The sequence below is a fragment of the Amyelois transitella genome, chromosome 4 (genome assembly GCF_032362555.1).
Source record: "Amyelois transitella isolate CPQ chromosome 4, ilAmyTran1.1, whole genome shotgun sequence".
Taxonomy (NCBI): domain Eukaryota; kingdom Metazoa; phylum Arthropoda; class Insecta; order Lepidoptera; family Pyralidae; genus Amyelois; species Amyelois transitella.
In genome coordinates, this window is record NC_083507.1 from 6,687,597 (window position 1) to 6,707,181 (window position 19,585).

The 19,585-nt window shown below is 36.1% G+C and overlaps 3 protein-coding genes across 4 annotated transcripts in view; 1 reads left to right on the top strand and 2 right to left on the bottom strand.

Annotated features, from left to right (window-relative positions):
* The window catches only part of LOC106138676 (ATP-binding cassette subfamily C member 4), a 40,613-nt gene extending 34,160 nt beyond the window's left edge, over positions 1 to 6,453 (top strand). For both annotated transcript variants that reach the window (XM_013339891.2, XM_060954595.1), the window contains exons 18-24: positions 655 to 761; positions 916 to 1,039; positions 2,305 to 2,475; positions 3,009 to 3,136; positions 3,296 to 3,541; positions 3,712 to 3,872; positions 4,054 to 6,453. In XM_013339891.2, the coding sequence (XP_013195345.2) occupies positions 655 to 761; positions 916 to 1,039; positions 2,305 to 2,475; positions 3,009 to 3,136; positions 3,296 to 3,541; positions 3,712 to 3,872; positions 4,054 to 4,327 (1,211 nt within the window). In that variant the 3' untranslated portion in view covers positions 4,328 to 6,453. The remainder of the gene's footprint in view (positions 1 to 654; positions 762 to 915; positions 1,040 to 2,304; positions 2,476 to 3,008; positions 3,137 to 3,295; positions 3,542 to 3,711; positions 3,873 to 4,053) is intronic.
* Positions 6,454 to 6,769: 316 nt separating this feature from the next.
* Positions 6,770 to 10,239, bottom strand: LOC106138677 (uncharacterized). The gene is made up of 5 exons (XM_013339893.2): positions 10,079 to 10,239; positions 9,578 to 9,716; positions 8,277 to 8,429; positions 7,531 to 7,691; positions 6,770 to 7,046 (listed from the first exon to the last, which is right to left on the bottom strand). Exons 1-5 carry the CDS (start codon positions 10,183 to 10,185, stop codon positions 6,848 to 6,850), a joined length of 759 nt encoding a protein of 252 aa, XP_013195347.2. The 5' UTR covers positions 10,186 to 10,239; the 3' UTR covers positions 6,770 to 6,847.
* Positions 10,240 to 10,536: 297 nt separating this feature from the next.
* On the bottom strand, positions 10,537 to 12,866 carry LOC106138678 (uncharacterized). Its single transcript, XM_013339894.2, has 5 exons — positions 12,702 to 12,866; positions 12,148 to 12,289; positions 11,725 to 11,877; positions 11,193 to 11,353; positions 10,537 to 10,927 (listed from the first exon to the last, which is right to left on the bottom strand). Exons 1-5 carry the CDS (start codon positions 12,800 to 12,802, stop codon positions 10,696 to 10,698), a joined length of 789 nt encoding a protein of 262 aa, XP_013195348.2. The 5' UTR covers positions 12,803 to 12,866; the 3' UTR covers positions 10,537 to 10,695.
* Positions 12,867 to 19,585: the final 6,719 nt, after the last annotated feature.

A 19,585-nucleotide genomic window follows, 5' to 3' on the forward strand; every position in this document is an offset into this window, starting at 1 on the left:
CACGCCACAATTTTATAACTGCGTTGCATACTGCCTGCTCATTTTTATAACGAAGCGGATAAAGACCTCTCCCAAGGCACGCCATGTATAGTAAACATGAAAATGACGAATGTGTTTTTAAAGTCAAATTATGCTTTTCGTTCTTTCTCATTTTTATTACATACGCGTACAATTCTACATACTACAAAACAAGCTCACTACAAAATACCATTGCATACAAAATACTCATCTGTTTTTAAAATCGATTTTATATTGGTTATTTACTACCAGAAGCTCCCTTCTTTAAGGTTCAAACAATCTGCGAAATTATTTTTGTGGACAGACAAAAGCTAATCCTAAATACATTATTTCAAGTTGTCGAGAATAGTAAGGCTGGTTGATACTCATTACCTAACTTACCGACTCCTGGTGGTTAAAGACAAACTCCGGGTTCCTCCCTAAGGAATCCGGTACAAAAGCATGAAAGAAATAAAATAACACAAAACTGCACGCTACAAAAAAATCAAATGTATGGTGTATACCAGTGTATGGTTTGCATTGTTACTAGGTTCACTTGGGTTTCCCGTGACTGAGAAGAATAACACACCAAAGGAACTTAAAAATATTTAAATTCAGAAAAAAAATATTTCGTAATAATTTTAACATTTGTTTCAGCACGAAGTCCTGTATTCTCGCATATGTCCGCCACTCTGAACGGCATTAGTACGATTCGCTCGGCTGGTGCCCAGAGCAGACTTATTCAGGAATTCGACAGATTCCAGGTAATTTTTTATATTCGCAAAATATAATAATTTGATTGAAAATAAAACATAGGTCGTCGAACTAAGAACCTCACTAAACATCATTAAAACTGAAAGGTAAAAACATTTTGATTTAAACAAAAACAATAAAACACATTAACATTTTTATCCCCAGGACATCCACACCTCAACATGGAGCAGCTATTTAGCAAGCGGTGTCACCTTGGGTTTTTGGCTAGACTTCATCTGCGTGTTGTACTTGGCCATCGTCATCATTGCCTTCCTCGTCATAGATAGCAGTACGTTATTTCTATAATTTTATACATACACTAGTTATTTCCTTTTTTCCTATTCCCGTAGATATTTATATATTTCCCCTGAAAGTTTTGTCTGTGTCCGTATCAAATGCGTATCATCAAAATCGGTGGATTTTCTTAGCAACCAATCTAGCATTCTAATAAGGATAGGTTGTTAGCCCATCGCTTTTAAAGAATAATCCCAAGTTTATAAGCATATCCATTAGTCGCCTTTTACGACATCCATAGAAAAGAAATGGGAGTGGTCCTATTCTTTTTTTTATTGAATAGAATAGAATAGATTTATTTTCAAAATTGGATACAAGGTATCACTTATTGACGTCACATCACTTAAATCTAACTACTACCGCTTCCAAAGCGCATGTGTAGAAGAAGCGGCGGAACAAACTACACTGCAGCATTTTCATCGGACGTCAATATACAAATACATATAGATCTCTTAAATCTAAATCATGGACGAATGCACATTGTCTAGTATCTACATTAAAAAACATGAATGAATGTAGAACTAGTTCTAAATTTCGTCAAATAAATAAAGATAAAATAAAATATGTACACACTGTACAAATTATGTCAACACCATGTCAAAAATGTACAAGCATTTAAGAGGCCATTATGTTAAGCTCGGGCCACACATGTTTATCATTAATATATTCCTCCGTGCTGTAATAGGCTTTCCTACAAATTGGTGCTGGAAAGCACACGCTAGTGCCTAGCATGGAATTTAGTAAAAAAAAAAGGTGGCCGTTTAAAATCTGCTTGTTTAAAATTTAAATAGGTATAACTGACCACAAGTGTGACAACAATGACTCGTCTATGTTATTAATATTTTATTATTGAGGTCACCTATTTGGCACCAAACTACGGCCTAGGACAGTTTAAAGCCTAATTAAGTGTTCCTAGGCGCAAATAGAAACAGGCCAAACGACCAACCCTAGTATATCGATACTAGGTACATAAATTCTTGTGGCCATTTGTAATTGGAAAATAAATATTCATCCTCGCAAAAATATATTTAATCTGATTCATAAAATTTTATGATTTAAATTTAAATGTACCTAAGTAATAGCAAAAATATGTTGGTGTAATTATAAACTGCATCAACATAGTAAGAAATTGAATTATTTTTAGACATATGAAAATACATTTGTAACTATGTATTTCTTAATATTTATATGATATTAAATTGATTCTCTACAGTGATCATCATTCACAGCAAAATGTATAAAATCAATTTTTCTTGACAGAGACAATATTCTCCGGCAACGTGGGCCTGGCGATATCTCAGACGCTGATCCTCACTGGAATGCTGCAGTTCGGAGTGCGACAGACTGCCGAGGTGATCTCGCAGATGACCAGCGTCGAGAGGATCCTGCAGTACACGCATATTGAGCGGGAGCCCAAGTGGGAAAAAGGAGGTTAATCTTACATTTCCATCTAAAAAACTGTGTTCAAAGTTCAATACTGGTCTGTTAGCATTAATACTTCAGACCCTAATCCTCACTACATGAACAGACGCTGAACAACAACTTCATAAAAATAACACGCGGTCTTAAACAAAACCAAACAAATATTTGAAAGAACAGATGTCTTGTTACATTTCATAATTTAAATATAAATCTGTGTTAGTAAGTACGTTATGGCGAACAAAACTTATTACATCTGTCGTAATCACTGACTCAGAAACTGCAAGAGGTTAATTATCAGTAACTGAGTATCTATAATATATTCAAACTGTTTACCATGGCGGAAATACACCGTTTAAAAATAATGAATTACTTTTATGTACCTAGTTAAACACAAATTTACATTACATTTCTTCAATGAAGTTATTCTACAGCAGTGTTTGAATAAATTATGTTTTGAAACCTCTCATAATTATTCATTAGAAGATACGACGCACACTACACCTCTTTTTTTTGGTCGTTTAACAATGCATTTATCTTTGCAGCACGAGAGAGCCCACAAGGCTGGCCGTCTCAAGGTCGCATACAGTTCCGCAATTGCTATATGAAATACACCCCCGAAGACTTACCAGTGCTGAAAAACCTCAATTTAGTGATTGAAAGTGGATGGAAGGTTTGTGTTTACAAATAAATGAATTTACATATAAATACTGTAAAATTTAAAAAAATTCATGATGTCGAAAGACTTGCTCAAAACGCAAATGAGATCAATACAATCAAGTACCCTCTACATAAACAGATAAGTAACTTATGTTCAAAAACATCTTTTCAGGTTGGAATAGTTGGGCGAACTGGAGCTGGAAAGTCGTCCCTCATCTCATCCCTGTTCCGACTCGCCATCGTGGAAGGAGAGGTCCTCATCGACGACGTGGACACCGGCTACTTGTCCCTGCAAGAACTCCGCTCGAAGATTTCTATAATTCCTCAAGAGCCAGTGCTGTTCTCCGCAACTGTGCGCTACAACTTGGATCCCTTTAACAATTACGACGACCAGCAGCTTTGGAATGCTCTTGAAGCAGTAAGTTCTCTTTCAATAGAACCTAAGACGAAGACCTAACTTTTCATACGGTTTTTAGATTTGATTATTAATGTGTTTACCCCAAATTTTTGAACTTAAGAACAAAATTTTTATTAAAATTCAAGAAGTATTTAAAATTAATCATAATAGAAAATTTTGTTTCGTTCCAGGTTGATTTAAAAGCTGCAGTTCCAGCGTTGGACTTTAAAGTATCGGAAGGCGGCTCTAACTTCTCATTGGGACAGCGGCAACTGGTATGCCTGGCGCGGGCCATCTTGCGAGGAAATCGGATCCTTGTACTGGACGAAGCCACCGCAAATGTGGATCCAAAGTTCGTTTATTCCCTAAATTTATAGCAATTTTTACAAAATAACCATCGTCTGGACCTGGTTTAGAACTAGAAAATTATGAATGCATAATTAATCAATATTTATTCTTAAAAATTTAATTATTATTATTAAATAAAATTACTCTAGCGATTTGACCTGCCAGCATACCTTATTATCTTCCAGAACTGATGAATTCATCCAAAGAACTATAAGAAAGAGGTTTGCAGAATGCACGGTGTTGACCGTGGCTCATCGACTGAACACTATCATGGATTCCGACCGCGTCATGGTGATGGACTCCGGCCGTCTGGTAGAGTTCGATCACCCCTACAAACTCCTTACCAACCCCGAAGGCTACTTCGCCAAGATGGTGAAAGAAACCAGTGATAAAATGTCTGCGCAGCTGCATGACATCGCCAAGAATACGTACCTTAGCAATGGCGGCGTCCTAGAATAAATTAAGCTATACCTATTCTTTATAAGTCTTGTATGTTGTTGTTATTAAGAGGTCGAATATAATTTATTTATTTTAGGAGAATTCATTCCATTTAATTGTGTCTGTAATGTTAATTTTATTTCGAAACTAATAAGGAACTAGGTATATGGCATTATAAGATAAAACGTAGCTATAAGTACTACATGCATGTTAAGTGTCTGGAAGTGCGCGAATCATAACACCATGATTATTTCCACTTGACTGTTTAAATTTGCGCACTTAATTTAACTAGCTACAGATTTATAGCTAGATTATATAGGTAGTGTATGGCTCGTCATACCACCACGTACCTGAAGGTATGAAGCTACTGTTCTTGATGTCAATTTATGCAAAATATTGATACTAGGGTTTTGAGTCTTAGAAATACACCTACAATGGAATTGCACTTTCCTCTTTTTTTGTCTGAGATCATTTACTTATCGACAATCTTAAGTTAACTTCGAACTATGCCATAATAGATACCTTAGTTATTATAATTAAAATTAACTACCTTCCAATAAATACTTATCGGAGATAATTTCAAGCTTTACCATGATCAGGTATTCCTGTAGAATGACATAGTTCTAAGTTCGCAACATAATTAAGCTTTCGTTGTGTGAATGGAGAGCTTTTATTTAAATAAATAGTTTTTTCACTTGTTGTTTATTCTACCATTGTATTCCCACACTAGCTGTTGCTCGCGGCTCCACCCGCGTGAAGCTCGCTTTTGAAATAATCTGTGGAAGCTACATTTAACCAGTATTTAATAGACTTATAGTAAATTCTAAAGTATCTTATGTGCAAATGAATCAAACTGAAAATGTAAACGACCGATTACCTAACCAACCTTTAGAACTACATTACAACAATTTTTAAATTATTAGAATCAATTTTTAGTAACAAGTATTGATTTAATCAATATAATTAGACTTCTGTGAAAACACTCCTAATTAATCACCACTTGATTCAGTATTCGGATTTATATCTGGAATATTAATTTAGGTATGTAAGTAATTGTTAGGTAAGTATTAGATAAGCATTGAAGAAAATATATAGTGCCAGTAAACATATAGGTGCTATATTATTGACCGCATAAGCATAAGCTTAAACCCTACTGTGTTATTTATTGTATTTTGTATTATATGAACTTTAGTTGTTATGAAAAATATTGTGAATGCCATAATGGGGGTTCTATCCTCACACAAATATATATTTTTCTAACTAATTTTGATTTTAAATTTGATTATTTTACGACCGGCTTAAACTTTTGTTCAACTTCTACTAGATAAAATTTTGGAAACTTTACCCTAAGTAAGTAATCATTTTTATTATTGCCTTTTTAAAAGGCAATAATAAAAATGATTTAATTTGATTATAATTTGATAGTCCGCCACGCACATTCTGTACCTAATAACAAAAAAGGATGGTATTTTCATATCTCTATTTTTCCTACTGTTGCTTTATCATATCGATGAGAGATATGATCACCGTGACCCGAAAATAAAAGATTAACCTATCGGCTGCTTCATATTTATATTTCAATCACTTGGGGTCTGATTAATATAAACTCCTTATCAGATATCATATCAGTCACAATATGCAGAGGACGATTAACATAGAAACGGTAAGTAAATGATTTTTTTGTTCAATATAACAGCACATTAAAATATGGCGCACTTATCCCTTATTGGGATCTCTTCCAGCAGGATCACTTCAATCAACGGTGATTACTTCAGATAAGGAGGGTAAACAACAGGGATATGTTTTACTCACTGTAATTGAATCTACTGTTTTTGCCTAGCGCTTCTCTTCCGCGAGAATTATTAAAAATCTTTATTTCTTACTTAATGCTACTATGGAACCTAAAAAATTAAAAGAAATCTCTTTTACCTATCCCAACCTCAATCCAATATTTTTTCCACCCTTTACGATATCTTTTTGATTACATCGTACGTAACTACTACATGTTACTAAAATTCCAAAATTTTGTAATGAAGTATTAGTTACTTAAATGTACTTATATATACTTAATTCTTTTTTATCCCAAAATATAGGATAATAACACTGATGGTGCAATTACTTTCAATATCACTTCTACCACTGACTAAGTCTGATATAGCAAAAAGTATGTTCAGATGTTTGTCATGGCTATATCAATGCGAGAGATCTACATAGATTATCTAAATTATATTTATATCATTATGGAATGACGCTTTTAGTTCGCTGATTTACACTATCGGTTCTTTTGGCTTATAAACAAATAAATTATTTCATCTAAAGAAGAAATATTTTAGGCAAGCGTTTACAATATTATCTACTGTAGCCAAAGCTTTAGGAGGTAATATGTCTTAGTGTGCCGAAAGGAAGATAGGCTGGAGTAAACATTTACTTATAAATGTAACTTTGGCTATTAATTACTAATGGTTGGTTATCGCTATAAAAGTCTCGAATAAATTTTATTTACAAAGGCGATTTAGTTGTTACACGTTAAATTTAGATAAATCAATTGAACGATTCAAGATGGTCGACAACGGTCTTAACTCCGGTGTTGATGACGTCAATTCCGTCTTGTATAGCCGAGCGAATGTTGTTAGCCACGATCCTGATGATCATGTTGTCGAAGATGAACGTGAACACGCTGATCACCGGGTTGATCAACCAGTCGGTCAAGATGTTGCCAGTCAAACGGACGCGCAAGCGACTGCGAAAGATAAATAAGAGTATATGAATTTCATATTTGGTCTCATTTATTTTGTTGAGAACTTGATGTCAAAAACGGCTTTCACACACATAAATACTAAGCTTGTACCCACAGTTTCTCTCACCTGAATTTAGCGCCACCTACAAAAGAATACAGGTTTTTCGCAAATCCCACGTAAGGAAGGAACAAATTAACAAACTACTTTTGCATTTATAACATTAGTTGTAATGTAACACAATAGAAATGTCATATTGAATGTATGTTTACAATTCCAAGGTTTATTTGATTGTGTTAATTACACAGTCAAATAAACCTTCGAATTGCGATGCAATGCAATATAAACTTTTATTGTACAACAACACAATAACTACCGATATCATACTAATCAGTACTAACTATTTTCTTTTCTTAATAGGTATTATTGCTATTTCGATATAAGTTTATTTCTCCAACAACAAAATATTTAAAATAAAAATCGCCTTACCCAATGTCGGTAAGAGAGAACTCCTGAAGATGAATCTCGTCGTTGTTAAAGTCTATGAGGAGATCTACAGTGACCACAAATCTGTTCAGCGATGCAACGATACCTCCTGTATATCTCATCAATACCGAGTTCATTACTCTTACTAAGTATCTGAAGATAAACTGTAAAAAAAAGAATTGGAATTGACATTTTAGCCCTCTGTCCTTTTTACTTCAATTTTTTTTTATTTGCGGAAGGCTTAGTGAAGTTTTAGAAGCTAAAGTTTTCAGAATAGGTCACGCTAAATTGCAAACGATGTAGAATAGTTAAAGTAACTTTTTGTGTATAAAGTCAATAAAGCGATTTACCAAACACAATGTAAAGTGGAACAGTGGTAGTGGACCAGAACAGTGGCGACTCTCACTTCAATCTTGATAGATGTACACTTGCTTCCTTAACTTTCATTAAAGCTTTCATGAATGCTGTTTAGGTATTCTCGAATTGAAATTTTACCAGAACGTTTTTAACTTTAACTTTTCTATTCCTTTCACTATATCATTTCACTGTACAGAATTCTGCTTTCTTGTACCCTTTTTGCTACACCTTAGATACTTTCTCCATGTAATGGCATGAGTGTTGGGACCAAATTGCAAGTTTCATAGTCCCCTCTTTTTAATGTTAAGTATAGTTAAAATAGAAAGGATAGAATGATTCTAGCTATTCACTAGCATTTGTGTAGCGGCATTTTTTGTTTAGCTCAATCTTACCTCTAAGTTAGTGAACTGTAGCCGTACACGGACGCGCAGCATCTTGGCAAAGTAATTGACAGTCTGGTCCCCAGAGCGGGCTACGTTTACTAATCCAGTCATGTAACCGTCGTGGATCGTCAAATATGCACTATATGTGATCAGAATCGGCCTCTGCAAAAAAAATTACATACATACATATAATCACGTCTATATCCCTTGCGGGGTAGACAGAGCCAACAGTCTTGTAAAGACTGATAGGCCACGATCAGTTATTTGGCTTTAAGATAGAATTAAAATTCAATTAGTGACAGGTTGCTAGCCCATCGCTTTAAAGAATAATCCTAAGTTTATAAGCATATCCATTAGTCGCCTTTTACGATATACATAGGAAAGAGATGGAAGTGGTCCTATTGTTTTTTTTTTTTATTGGTGCTGGAAACACACGGCACAGAACATTATTTGTATTAATAATTAACTGTGTGTATTTTTAATGCCATGTATTTTTAATGGATGTCGTAAAAAGCAACTAAGAGATATGCTAATAGACTTGGCATGCTTTTAATCGGATAATCTGTCACTATTTGAATCTCAATTCCATCATTGAGCATCACGCAGCTGCGAGTGGCCTTTCAATCTTTTAAAGACTGTTGGCTATGTCTAACCCGCAAAGCATATAGACGTGATAAAATGTATGTAGTTATAATTTACTGCCAATAAATACAAAACTTTCTATTCGCAAACAATAAATGGCGTATTAAAACAGAGTAGCTACATAAAGTGTAGAGTAGGTTTTGTCATAGTAATCTGAATGTTCAGATTTTTTTGGTTTCTCCTTTCAAACTGACGGCCTCTTTGGCGCAGCGGTAGTACCTACGCTTGTCTGTGACATCGGAGGTCCCGGGTTCGAATCCCGCCCAGGGCATGATGAGAAAATAACTTTTTCTGATTGGCCCAGGCCAATCAGAAAAAGTTATTTAACATCCAAGACCCAGGTCTTGGATGTTTATCTATATAAGTATTTATTATAAAATATAGTGTCGTTGAGTTAGTATCTCGTAACAGAAGTCTCGAACTTACTTCGAGGCTAACTCAATCAGTGTAATTTGTCCCATATATATTAAAAATGATAAAAAAAAATTAAGTTAAAGTTAAGTATTTAGTTGATGTTTGTTATTGTTGTTTCTGTGGGGCATTGGCCATTTCAGAAGTTTCAAGTAAACGTGGTTAATTTTTCGAGGCTCTTAAAAATTAACCACGACTAAAATTTGTATTTTAATATGACGAAACCTTGTTTTTTATTAACGAGGTATTTAACTCACCACTGAAAATCCTTCAGTAATTTCTGGCAGCTCCATTGGCTCGAGGCCATTCTCCCTCATAAAGGGTATAAGCATGTGGATAGTATTGTCCACATATTCGTTCACGTCCGCTGACAAACCAAGATCACCCCAATTGCGTCTGAAACAACATTTCCAAAATTTTCTAATTTATTTGTGTAATTTGTATATCCGTCTACATCGACGGTTCAGTCTATTCCGTAAGAATATGATTATATGTATGTAGGTATGTCATTTGTGTAAGATTGAACATGCATAATAACATTATGTTCATTCACGTGATGATCTTTGTCCTCCTTAAAATTTAGCTAATCAGGAAACAGTATAAGTTACATTCTTATTCAATTCATTCTTATTTCAAATTCCCTAGCACATTTTGTATAAACTTATCGCACTGACTTAATGCTTTTTGTAGTACAGTCAGGAGTGTTCAGTTTTCAGGAGCGTTGTTGAAGATTTATAATGGAAATACATCAGACTTACTCTTCCAACGCAGGAAGTGCTTCCGGCCGCGGCACCTTGGCAGCCACGTTGGCCTCGGCAGCCACCACCAAAACGGCGAAAATCACAGCAGTGTATTTTTTATTCATCTTCGACGGTACGACAAAACAGAATCGGTGATTTATCAAATATTTATTAATTTTATACGACTTCGTCAACTAGATAGAATTGATATAAACACCTTTATCTTAATAAGTTTTTTAAATCAATGCCGATTATACTATAAAAGATATCTTATCATAATTAATTACACTGCTACTAAATAGTATAAAGAAAAATAGTACAAATTTAATTAGTAACATTCACCACCTATGACCTGGGTAGGTACCCGGGAAGGTCTTATTACTAAATTCAGAAACCTAAAGTAATATACTCCCATTAATTTATTGGAAGATCGTTGGAAGATGAGGTAACCAAAAAAAAAGTCAAATAACATCACCTTAATTGATAATGAGGTTTATTTGGCACACACTACATATTGGCATTTCATTTTAAAGGACCCTCCTCGCACAGCAAGGCAGCCTCGCGTGGTTTTATCCAAAAGTGTAAATGAATATATAGTTTGACAAGCAAAAGGTTCATCTTATTCAAAATCATTATTATAAAGTAGAATCGGTCGCAATGAATATCATCTTACTGTAAACTTCAAGATTTTGGATAATGTTCTTAACCCCAATGTTGATGACATCGATACCATCTTGGATCGCCGATCTAATGTTGTTAGCCACGATCCTCATGATCATGTTGTCGAAGATTAAGGTGAACACTCTGATCACAGGGTTGATCAACCAGTCGGTCAAGATGTTGCCAGTCAAGCGCACACGCAGACGTCTGAAATAAGTAAAATAGTTATATTTTTGGATGCTAAGAAACTTGAAATTATACTTTTATAAGAATTTTATAAAGATCAAATCACTCATTTCCCTTTGTATCATAAGGCGCTTCGATCCTAAGTTGGCCAGGTAGAGCTAGTGCTCCCAGTCCCCGTATCTTGCGCTATAAGCAAATTTTCTCTAGCTATGTACCCACAACACTCATCACAAGAAGGAAAACTTCCTTTCTATTTTCAATATTCGTCCATTTCGACCATATCTACCCAATGTCGGTGAGAGAGAACTCTTGAAGATGGATCTCATCGTTGTTGAAGTCCATTAGCAAATCTACGGTGACCACGAATCTATTCAGAGAGCCGATGACACCTCCCCTTGCTCTTAATAAGCCAGTGTTCATTACTCTTACTAAGTATCTGAAAACAAACTGAAAAAAATTAAGGTTATTATGATATTCTAAATATAGGACCATATAATTAGAAGGAAAAGAAAGGAAAGAATGAACATACCTATAGGAAAGCTTTACCTCTCCATAACTCGCTTGTTTGGCAATTTACATATACAAAAATTACCTAGGCAATTAACCAAACGATGCATCAGCAGAAGTAGTATTGCGTTGTATTACCTATATGATAAAGAATTTTGTTTAATAAATACCAAGGGAAAAGTGAAGCGAGCTATTTACAGCAAGCCGATTTGGCCCATTTTAAGAACATAGTAAAGTTAAATTTAATTAGTAATGCGTAATAAAATATTTCCTTCTTTTTTATTTGAAAAAATAACTCTTCATTGTCATACCTCCAAATCAGAGAATTGTAGCTTTACTCGGACACGCAACATCTTGGCGAAATAATTGACACTCTGATCTCCGGTTCGCGCTACATTCCCCAAACCAGTCATGTAACCATCGTGAATTGTAAGATATGCACTGTATGTAATCAGGATAGGTCTCTGTAACATAATTACATCATAAAATTGTGGACTCATATTACTGACAAAGAATAGACATTTTTAATTTTGCCTCATTTCTGAAAACCAGTTTCATTTGTACCCAAATGAAGCTGGTTTTCAGTTGTTCCATGGAATATTTTAACTCTCAAGAGAACATAAAATGAAGTTACTTTTTTTTCTATTATTGCAATCTGTGTAATATTGTGATAAATGAATACTAATATTTATTGTACTCTTGTCCTTAAGATTCTTACCTACAGAAAAACTCACCACTGAAAAGCCCTCTGTAATTTCAGGTAACTCCATAGGATCGAGGCCATTAGCCTTCATAAAGGGTACTAACAATTGAATCGTGTTGTCCACATATTCGTTAACGTCAGCTGACAAACCCAACCCACCCCAGTTACTTCGTCTGAAAATGTACAGTGTTCATAGTAGGTAAAAGCTCTTCTCTCAATTATCTACTATTAAGGTTATACTTTTAGGTATATTAAGTTCAAGACATTAATCAAGATTCTAAAATTGAAAAAGGTGTTCGAACATATAAGAGTTTTCGTAAGCGCGCTTAATAAAAAAGTAACGCGAGACAACGGCTAGCACTCTGTCACTATTTGCATCTCAGTTCTATCGTTAAGCCTAACAGCTGAACGTGGCCTATCAGTCTTTCAAGACTGCTGGCTCTATCTACTCCGCAAGGGATATAGACGTGATTATATGAATGAATACTCTTATATATCACTATGGTATTTTAAGTAAATTGCATATTGCATTAAGACAAGTGATGACTATTTCTCCACCAAAACTTCATCAGACAAGAGACTTACTCATCCAAAATATCGAAGAGCTGCAGCTTGTTTCCAACATTTGCCTCAGCAGCCAAAACCAAAACTGCCGATATTAAAGCAGTACTACATATCTTACGCATCTTTCAAGTTTACCAAAACAAAATCAGTTAATCTTTGGTGATATAATTAACTAAACGTTTACATTTGAACAATGTCACGATTTATATATACTTACATACATATCTTTAAATCAACGCAGATAAACTAACAAAATCGAGCCAAGTGAAAATTGTACTTAGGCATAGAGTATTCCGTATAAATTTTTACTTGAAAGTAAAGGATATGATTTGGCAGTGTCAAAAATGTACCTACGTGCCATTTATATTCAACGACCGGCCACTAAAATTATTAAGTACCTACTGGTATTATTCTGTGCACTTACTTTTACTTTATTACTTTTAATTTGTATGTAATGTGTGCCGTGTGGTTCCCGGCACCATTACAAAAGAATAGGACCACTCCATCTCTTTCCCACGGATGTCGTAAGAGCCGACTAAGGGATAGACTTGGGATTCCTCTTTAATGTAAATCCCTGCCAATCTAAGGTCTGCCGCGCCGATGGATGCATGGCTAGGGGCGAGCCTAGTCTAGAGCGTGCCACTTCCGCCATGGGGTTGGGCGACCCCCAGGTAATGGCTAGCCTTACCCTGGCATGCGGGGCTCTGCTGGGGCGGACAAAATTTTTCCCTAGCGTCTCGTGGGAATCGCATTATGAACCTTAAAAAGCATAGAAATGGCGGCGATGGTGTCCGCACCCCATCACGTCTCGTTCCCGGCGGGAGCGGTATGCGGTCTGCTGAAAGCCGCTTTGCGACGATGAATGTAAGAGGAGGAATGAAGGATAAGATTGAGGAAGTATGCCAGATGATGGATGAAAGACGTTTGGATGTGTTGTGCGTGAATGAAACGAAGCGGAAAGGATGCGACGCGACGCAGCACGGCCCTTACACGGCGTATTGGTCTGGAATTTCCAGTACCAGCCGAGGCTGTCAAGGGGTCGGTCTAATTCTTTCTGCACGAATGGCTGAGTGCGTGAATGAGTATGAGTGTGTCAGCCCTCGTCTTCTATGGATTAGGCTGAAAGTTGGAATCACTCGGATCTTCGTTCTAGGTGTTTATGCACCTTGGGATGTGGGTTCGAGGGGTACAACATCAGCAAAAAGCGAAAACGAGGAGTTCTGGAATAGTGTAAGAGAAGTATTGAAAGTTACCAAGCCAAATGAGAAGATTATTATGTTAGGTGATTTTAATGGATGGGTGGGTGTAAAGCGTGATGGATATGAAAAGGTGCTTGGTGCGTTTGGTGACGAAAAGGTGAATGATAATGGAAGAAGTGTATTAGAAATTTGTCTAGAGTGGGATCTTTTTGTGTCGAACTCAATGTTTCAACATAAAGAGATCCACACCTACACAAGAGTGGAAGGTATTTTAAAAAGTATGATAGACTTTGTGATTGTAGATGAAAGATTGAAGAACAAAGTGCTGGATACCCGTGCATATCGCGGTGCTGGCATTGACTCGGACCATTTACTGGTGATATCCCGGATAAGGGGTATCTTCAATCGCTGGCGGCACAGGGTAAGGGAGCAAACCAGCGCTTTGGAAAGAGTAAAAGTGGAAAATTTGCAAGATATGGATGTAGGTAAGAAGTATATTAATAGACTGAAGGATGAATTTGAAGATTTAGATGAAATAAGCGATATTGAAGATGGATGGAAGGAACTTAAAGAAAGAATTGTGAAAGTAGCTGTTGAAGTGTGTGGTGTAAGTAGAAGAAGGAAAGGAAAAAATCACAAAAATGCGTGGATGAGTAAAGATGTGCAAGAACTTGTGCGATTAAAGAAGAAAGCATGGCTGGATTTGTTAGCAGCAAAAGCTAACTTAAGAATGCAAGAGGTTATAGATGAAGATGTGAATGAAGCACGTAAGGAATATAAGAAAATGAAAGATTTGGTTAAGAAAGCTGTGATTAGAAAGAAAGAAGAGTATAAAGAGGATTTTGATAAAAGGCTATCAGAAGACTTTCAGTCAAATCTGAAAGTATTCTGGAAATCCGTAAGGTCAGCCCGAGGAAATACTATAACCAGAGAGCTGACTAGGATCAGATGCCAGGATGGTAGCGTTGTGAAAGGAGAAGAATGTGTACTAAAGATATGGAAGGACTATTTTGAGAGCTTATTTGAAAAAAAGGAAGGAAATAAGAAAGATTTCTGCTATAGCGAAGAAAAAGAGAATGAGATGGAAGGCGAAATTGAAATGTTCGAAATTGTGGAAGCACTTAAGAGTATGAAAGCGGGAAAGGCTGCTGGGTGTGATAGAGTGTCGGTCGAGATGCTTAAAGCAGGAAAAGGCGTAGTAGCTAGTCAGTTGTACTGCCTTTTCAATTTGTGTTGGAGAAGCGGCCGAGTACCAAAAGATTGGTGTAAGGCTGTTATCGTGCCACTTTACAAAGGAAAAGGGTCACAGCTGGACTGCAAAAATTATCGTGGTATAAGCCTGCTTAGCGTCGTCGGCAAATTGTATGCTAAGGTATTGATTAATAGAGTCAGGAATGAAACTGATGACAAAATATGGGATGCTCAAGCGGGATTTCGAAAGGGAATGGGATGTACTGATCAGGTCTTTTCCTTGCGGTGCATAGCCGAAAAGTTTTTGGCCAAGAGTCAAAAAGTCTATTGCACATTCGTAGATCTGGAAAAGGCCTATGACAGAGTTGAGAGGAATGAATTGTGGTCAGCACTTTCTATGCATGGGGTGAGCAGTCTCTTAATACGAGCACTGAAATCCTTATATGAGGATTCGAGTGCTTGTGTCAGGATAAACGGAGCGCACACTGAGTGGTTTAAGATTGAGAAAGGCGTTAGGCAAGGATGTGTTGCGTCACCGTGGCTGTTCAACCTATTTATGGATAGCTGTTTGACAGATTTGAAAGAGTCTAAAAGTGGATTAAGGATGAATGAGTTACTCGTCAAATGTCTGCTCTATGCCGACGATCAGGTTATACTGGCGTCATCAGCGGAGGAGTTACAGGAGATGGTAAACTGTATGCATGAAGCTTTAAAAGAGAAAGGAATGAAAGTGAACGTAAGTAAAACTAAAACACTGGTTTTTGAAATGGAGAAAGAAATGACAGCATGTAATATTTTGATTGGAGGAGAAAAAGTGGAGCAAGTGAAAGAGTTTGTATATCTAGGATCAAAGTTTACATCAGATGGCAAGTATGATAGTGATATTGAAAGGAGAGTGAACGCGGGGAACATGGTGAATGGAGCTTTGCATGCCTTTATGAGCAGTCAGAAACTATCCAAAAAGGCTCGACTGGCTGTGCACAGGGGCGTGTTGGTCCCGACATTAATGTATGGGAGTGAAAGTTGGGTATGGCAAAAGAAGCATGAAAGCAGAATAAATGCAGTGGAAATGAGAGCGTTAAGGAGTATGATGGGTGTGAAATTGAGTGACAGGATAAGGAACAGCGTGATAAGGGAATGTTGTGATGTGAAAGAAGATGTAGTTACAGGAATAGAAAAGGGTATGTTAAGATGGTTCGGTCATGTGGAGAGGATGAATGAAAGCAGGTTGACTAAGCAGATATACAAGGAGAGTGTGGAGGGAAAGGTCGGAGTGGGAAGACCTAGACGAACGTATCTTGATCAAATTAAGGACGTCCTGGTAAAGGGTCAGGTCAAAAGTACCCGAAACCGCCGAGCTTGTATGAAGAGAGTTATGAATGTGGACGAAGCGAAAGAAGTATGCAGAGATCGTGGCAAGTGGAAAGAGGTAGTCTCTGCCTACCCCTCCGGGAAAGAGGCGTGATTTTATGTATGTATGTAATATGTGTACCAACCTCAACAGTGCAACTGCGAAATACCGTTTATATTCTTGTCCCCGCTGCAGTTTATAGGGCTAAGGCTAAAATGTTGGTGGGCCTGACCTCGTCTTCTATTTTATATACGAGTATATTTTCTTCTTACACACTAGCCCTTTTTGTAGGTAGGTATGTACCTATGTATGTATGTACACGTTTTCAATTTTCAGGTCAAGATTAAATTGCACTGTTATCTCTGTGTTCTGTGGTGGGAACTAAGCTATTCTTGGGTAGATCCGGCCGGACTAATTTGCTTAATAGCAAAAACACCATGAATGACAGACATAAGAAATGATATGATTAACGCATTTCTTTCCCTTAAGGATAAAGAACCCAAAAAAAGATCGCAATCGTAATTAATTACATACTAATAGACACAATCTAGAGAATCTCGTTGACTCATATAGTGAATCATTTATCAAAAAAGAGAGTTGGAGTTTTAAATTTATTCCACGTTTCACAATTTCAAAGCTGCAATAAGTTAGTAGGTACCTAGTAACAACCCAATGACTATTTTAAAAGTTATGTGCATTAGTTGGAATACAAACCGTTGCCGTGAGGAAAAACATTGTGAGGAACCTGCACATTCCGGTAACCGGATGCGTAACTATAATCCAATACGAGTTTAAGTTACTTTCCCCTACATAAGTCAGATGGAAGTCGGTTTAAGTAAAAACCTGACTTACCCAATCCAGAATTTATGGTCTGTAATGGATGTAACCGTTACTATAGCCAGGAGGAGGAATCAATACTGATTATAATTCTGGGCTGCCAAACTATCTTCATAAAAAAAAAACCGAATCCAGCCCTGAATACGTCTGAACAGAACCAATTATTGCCATCTATCTCACGATAGGTAAGTAAATAGGGCGGATTTGACTTGATGACGACTAGATGTCGCCACATACCCATTTAATTTTAATTTATAGCAGTCTTATCATCACAGCTTATCACTTACAAGCTTTTGCCCGCGGTTTCGCTTGCGCATATTATCGTTTAATATCACGTCCCACGGTAAAATACTTTTTTCTTGAATTAAAAATATTTTTCTCTGTACTTCGTAGTTATAGAATGCCGGAAGGGGTCAAGCCAAATTTGACGTTCGGCCCTACATTTATAGCATGATTCTATTTATAACTCCATTGCGGGATTATTTTGTACGACAATCTCTTTATTTATCCAAGATATCAAGTAAAACTTCAATCGTTATCAAACCTACTAACTGGTACTTACCAACTTAAACACTACCTACCAGCTATTTATTTTCTTTATATTTTCAATGAAACTACCAAACATACATACAAACATACATACATATGGTAACGTCTATATCCCTTGTGGGGTGGACAGAGCCAACAATCTTGAAAAGACTGATCGGTCACGTTCAACTATTTGGCTTAATGGTAAAATTGAGATTCAAATAGTGACAAGTTGCTAGCCCATCGCCTAAAAAAAGAATGGCCTATCCCTTAGTCGTCTTTAACGAAAACCAACTTACGGATATATACTTTTTCAGTTTTTTCATATGCATAAAAGAAGCCATGATCAACGTGGCCTTTTCAGTCTTTACGAGACTAACTATTTTTATTTTATTTTTTCTTCGGAGAACTACTGTTATCAAAAACGAAAAGTTAATTTATTAGCAACTAAAATCTATATCCTCGCACATAAAAATCTAATTAACTTGTCTGATGAAATAAACCTACAAACAGCAAATAGAAAATGTTAAGGGGTCTGCATCAAATTTATAATCACAAGACGGTACAGACAATTTATGCAGTATCCGGACTGCACGATTGGATATCTTTAATTTTAAATTTGCTAGTAAATTTTAAACATCTACAAAATCACAAAATATTTTACAAGAAATGCTACATCAGATCGGTTTCTTCTAACAAATAATGGAAGTATAATATGATGCCTGTCACACATCTTTTCATAGGTTAAATTGCAATTCGTTTTGTATTAAAAGATCTTCAAAAATTTACGCTGAATAAGCTTATCAATGTAGACTTTATATTGAGAGTTCTAAACCTGTGGACAATACCCCATAGACCTATGCACAGTATAAAATCTTGTATATTTTTATATTCTTAAATTGAAAACATTTTCTTCTAACGCAACCTAGAACTTTGTGAGTCTTTTTAACAATATGATCTACGTGCTTCTCATAAGTCATTTTAGAATCGTGGATAACGCCTAAATCGCGAATCACCTTTACCTTAATATGATTATTTATAATTATATTGGCTAAGCCTACCCCTTTAGGGAGACACACATGATATACCTAAGTACATAATATTTTTATGTAAAATAAAAATTGATGTAAATTTACTATAAAACAAATTTATGATATACTAGCAGTGCCCGCGACTTCGTCCGCGTGGAATAGTTATTTTGGGCATTATTGAAACCCCTTAAGGATGAATAATTTTCCGCGTTTTTTTTTCACATTTTCCATTATTTCTTTGCTCCATATAATTGCAGCGTGATGTAATATAGCCTAAAGCCTTCCTCGATAAATGACCTATTAAACGCAAAATTTTTCAATTCGAACCAGTAGTTGCTGAGATTAGCACGTTCAAACAAACAAACTCTTCAGCTTTATAATATTAGTATAGATAATTATCTAACCCAGCTTACCAGCTGCAACATCCACATCGCGGCATGTGACGATAGAATATAAAAGGTTATCTTGGGAGTATCGATAAGATGATTTAATATTTTATAGATGTAGAATTATAATCTCCGTTTCTCCATTATATAATATAACTGTTCCGATACTTTTCCGTTACATAGTGACGGATTGTGGCAATTGCAAGAAGCAAACAAACTATATGCGTATAGGCAAACTTTGAACTGCAAGAAATTAAGATAGCATTTTTGTGGGTACTTAGAAGACGGAGATTAGGGTCTATTCCATACTGTGCACCTTGGCCTGGCTAAGTGATTAAAGCCTGTAGGTCATATGTATATACCAGATGGTTGACCGAGCGGT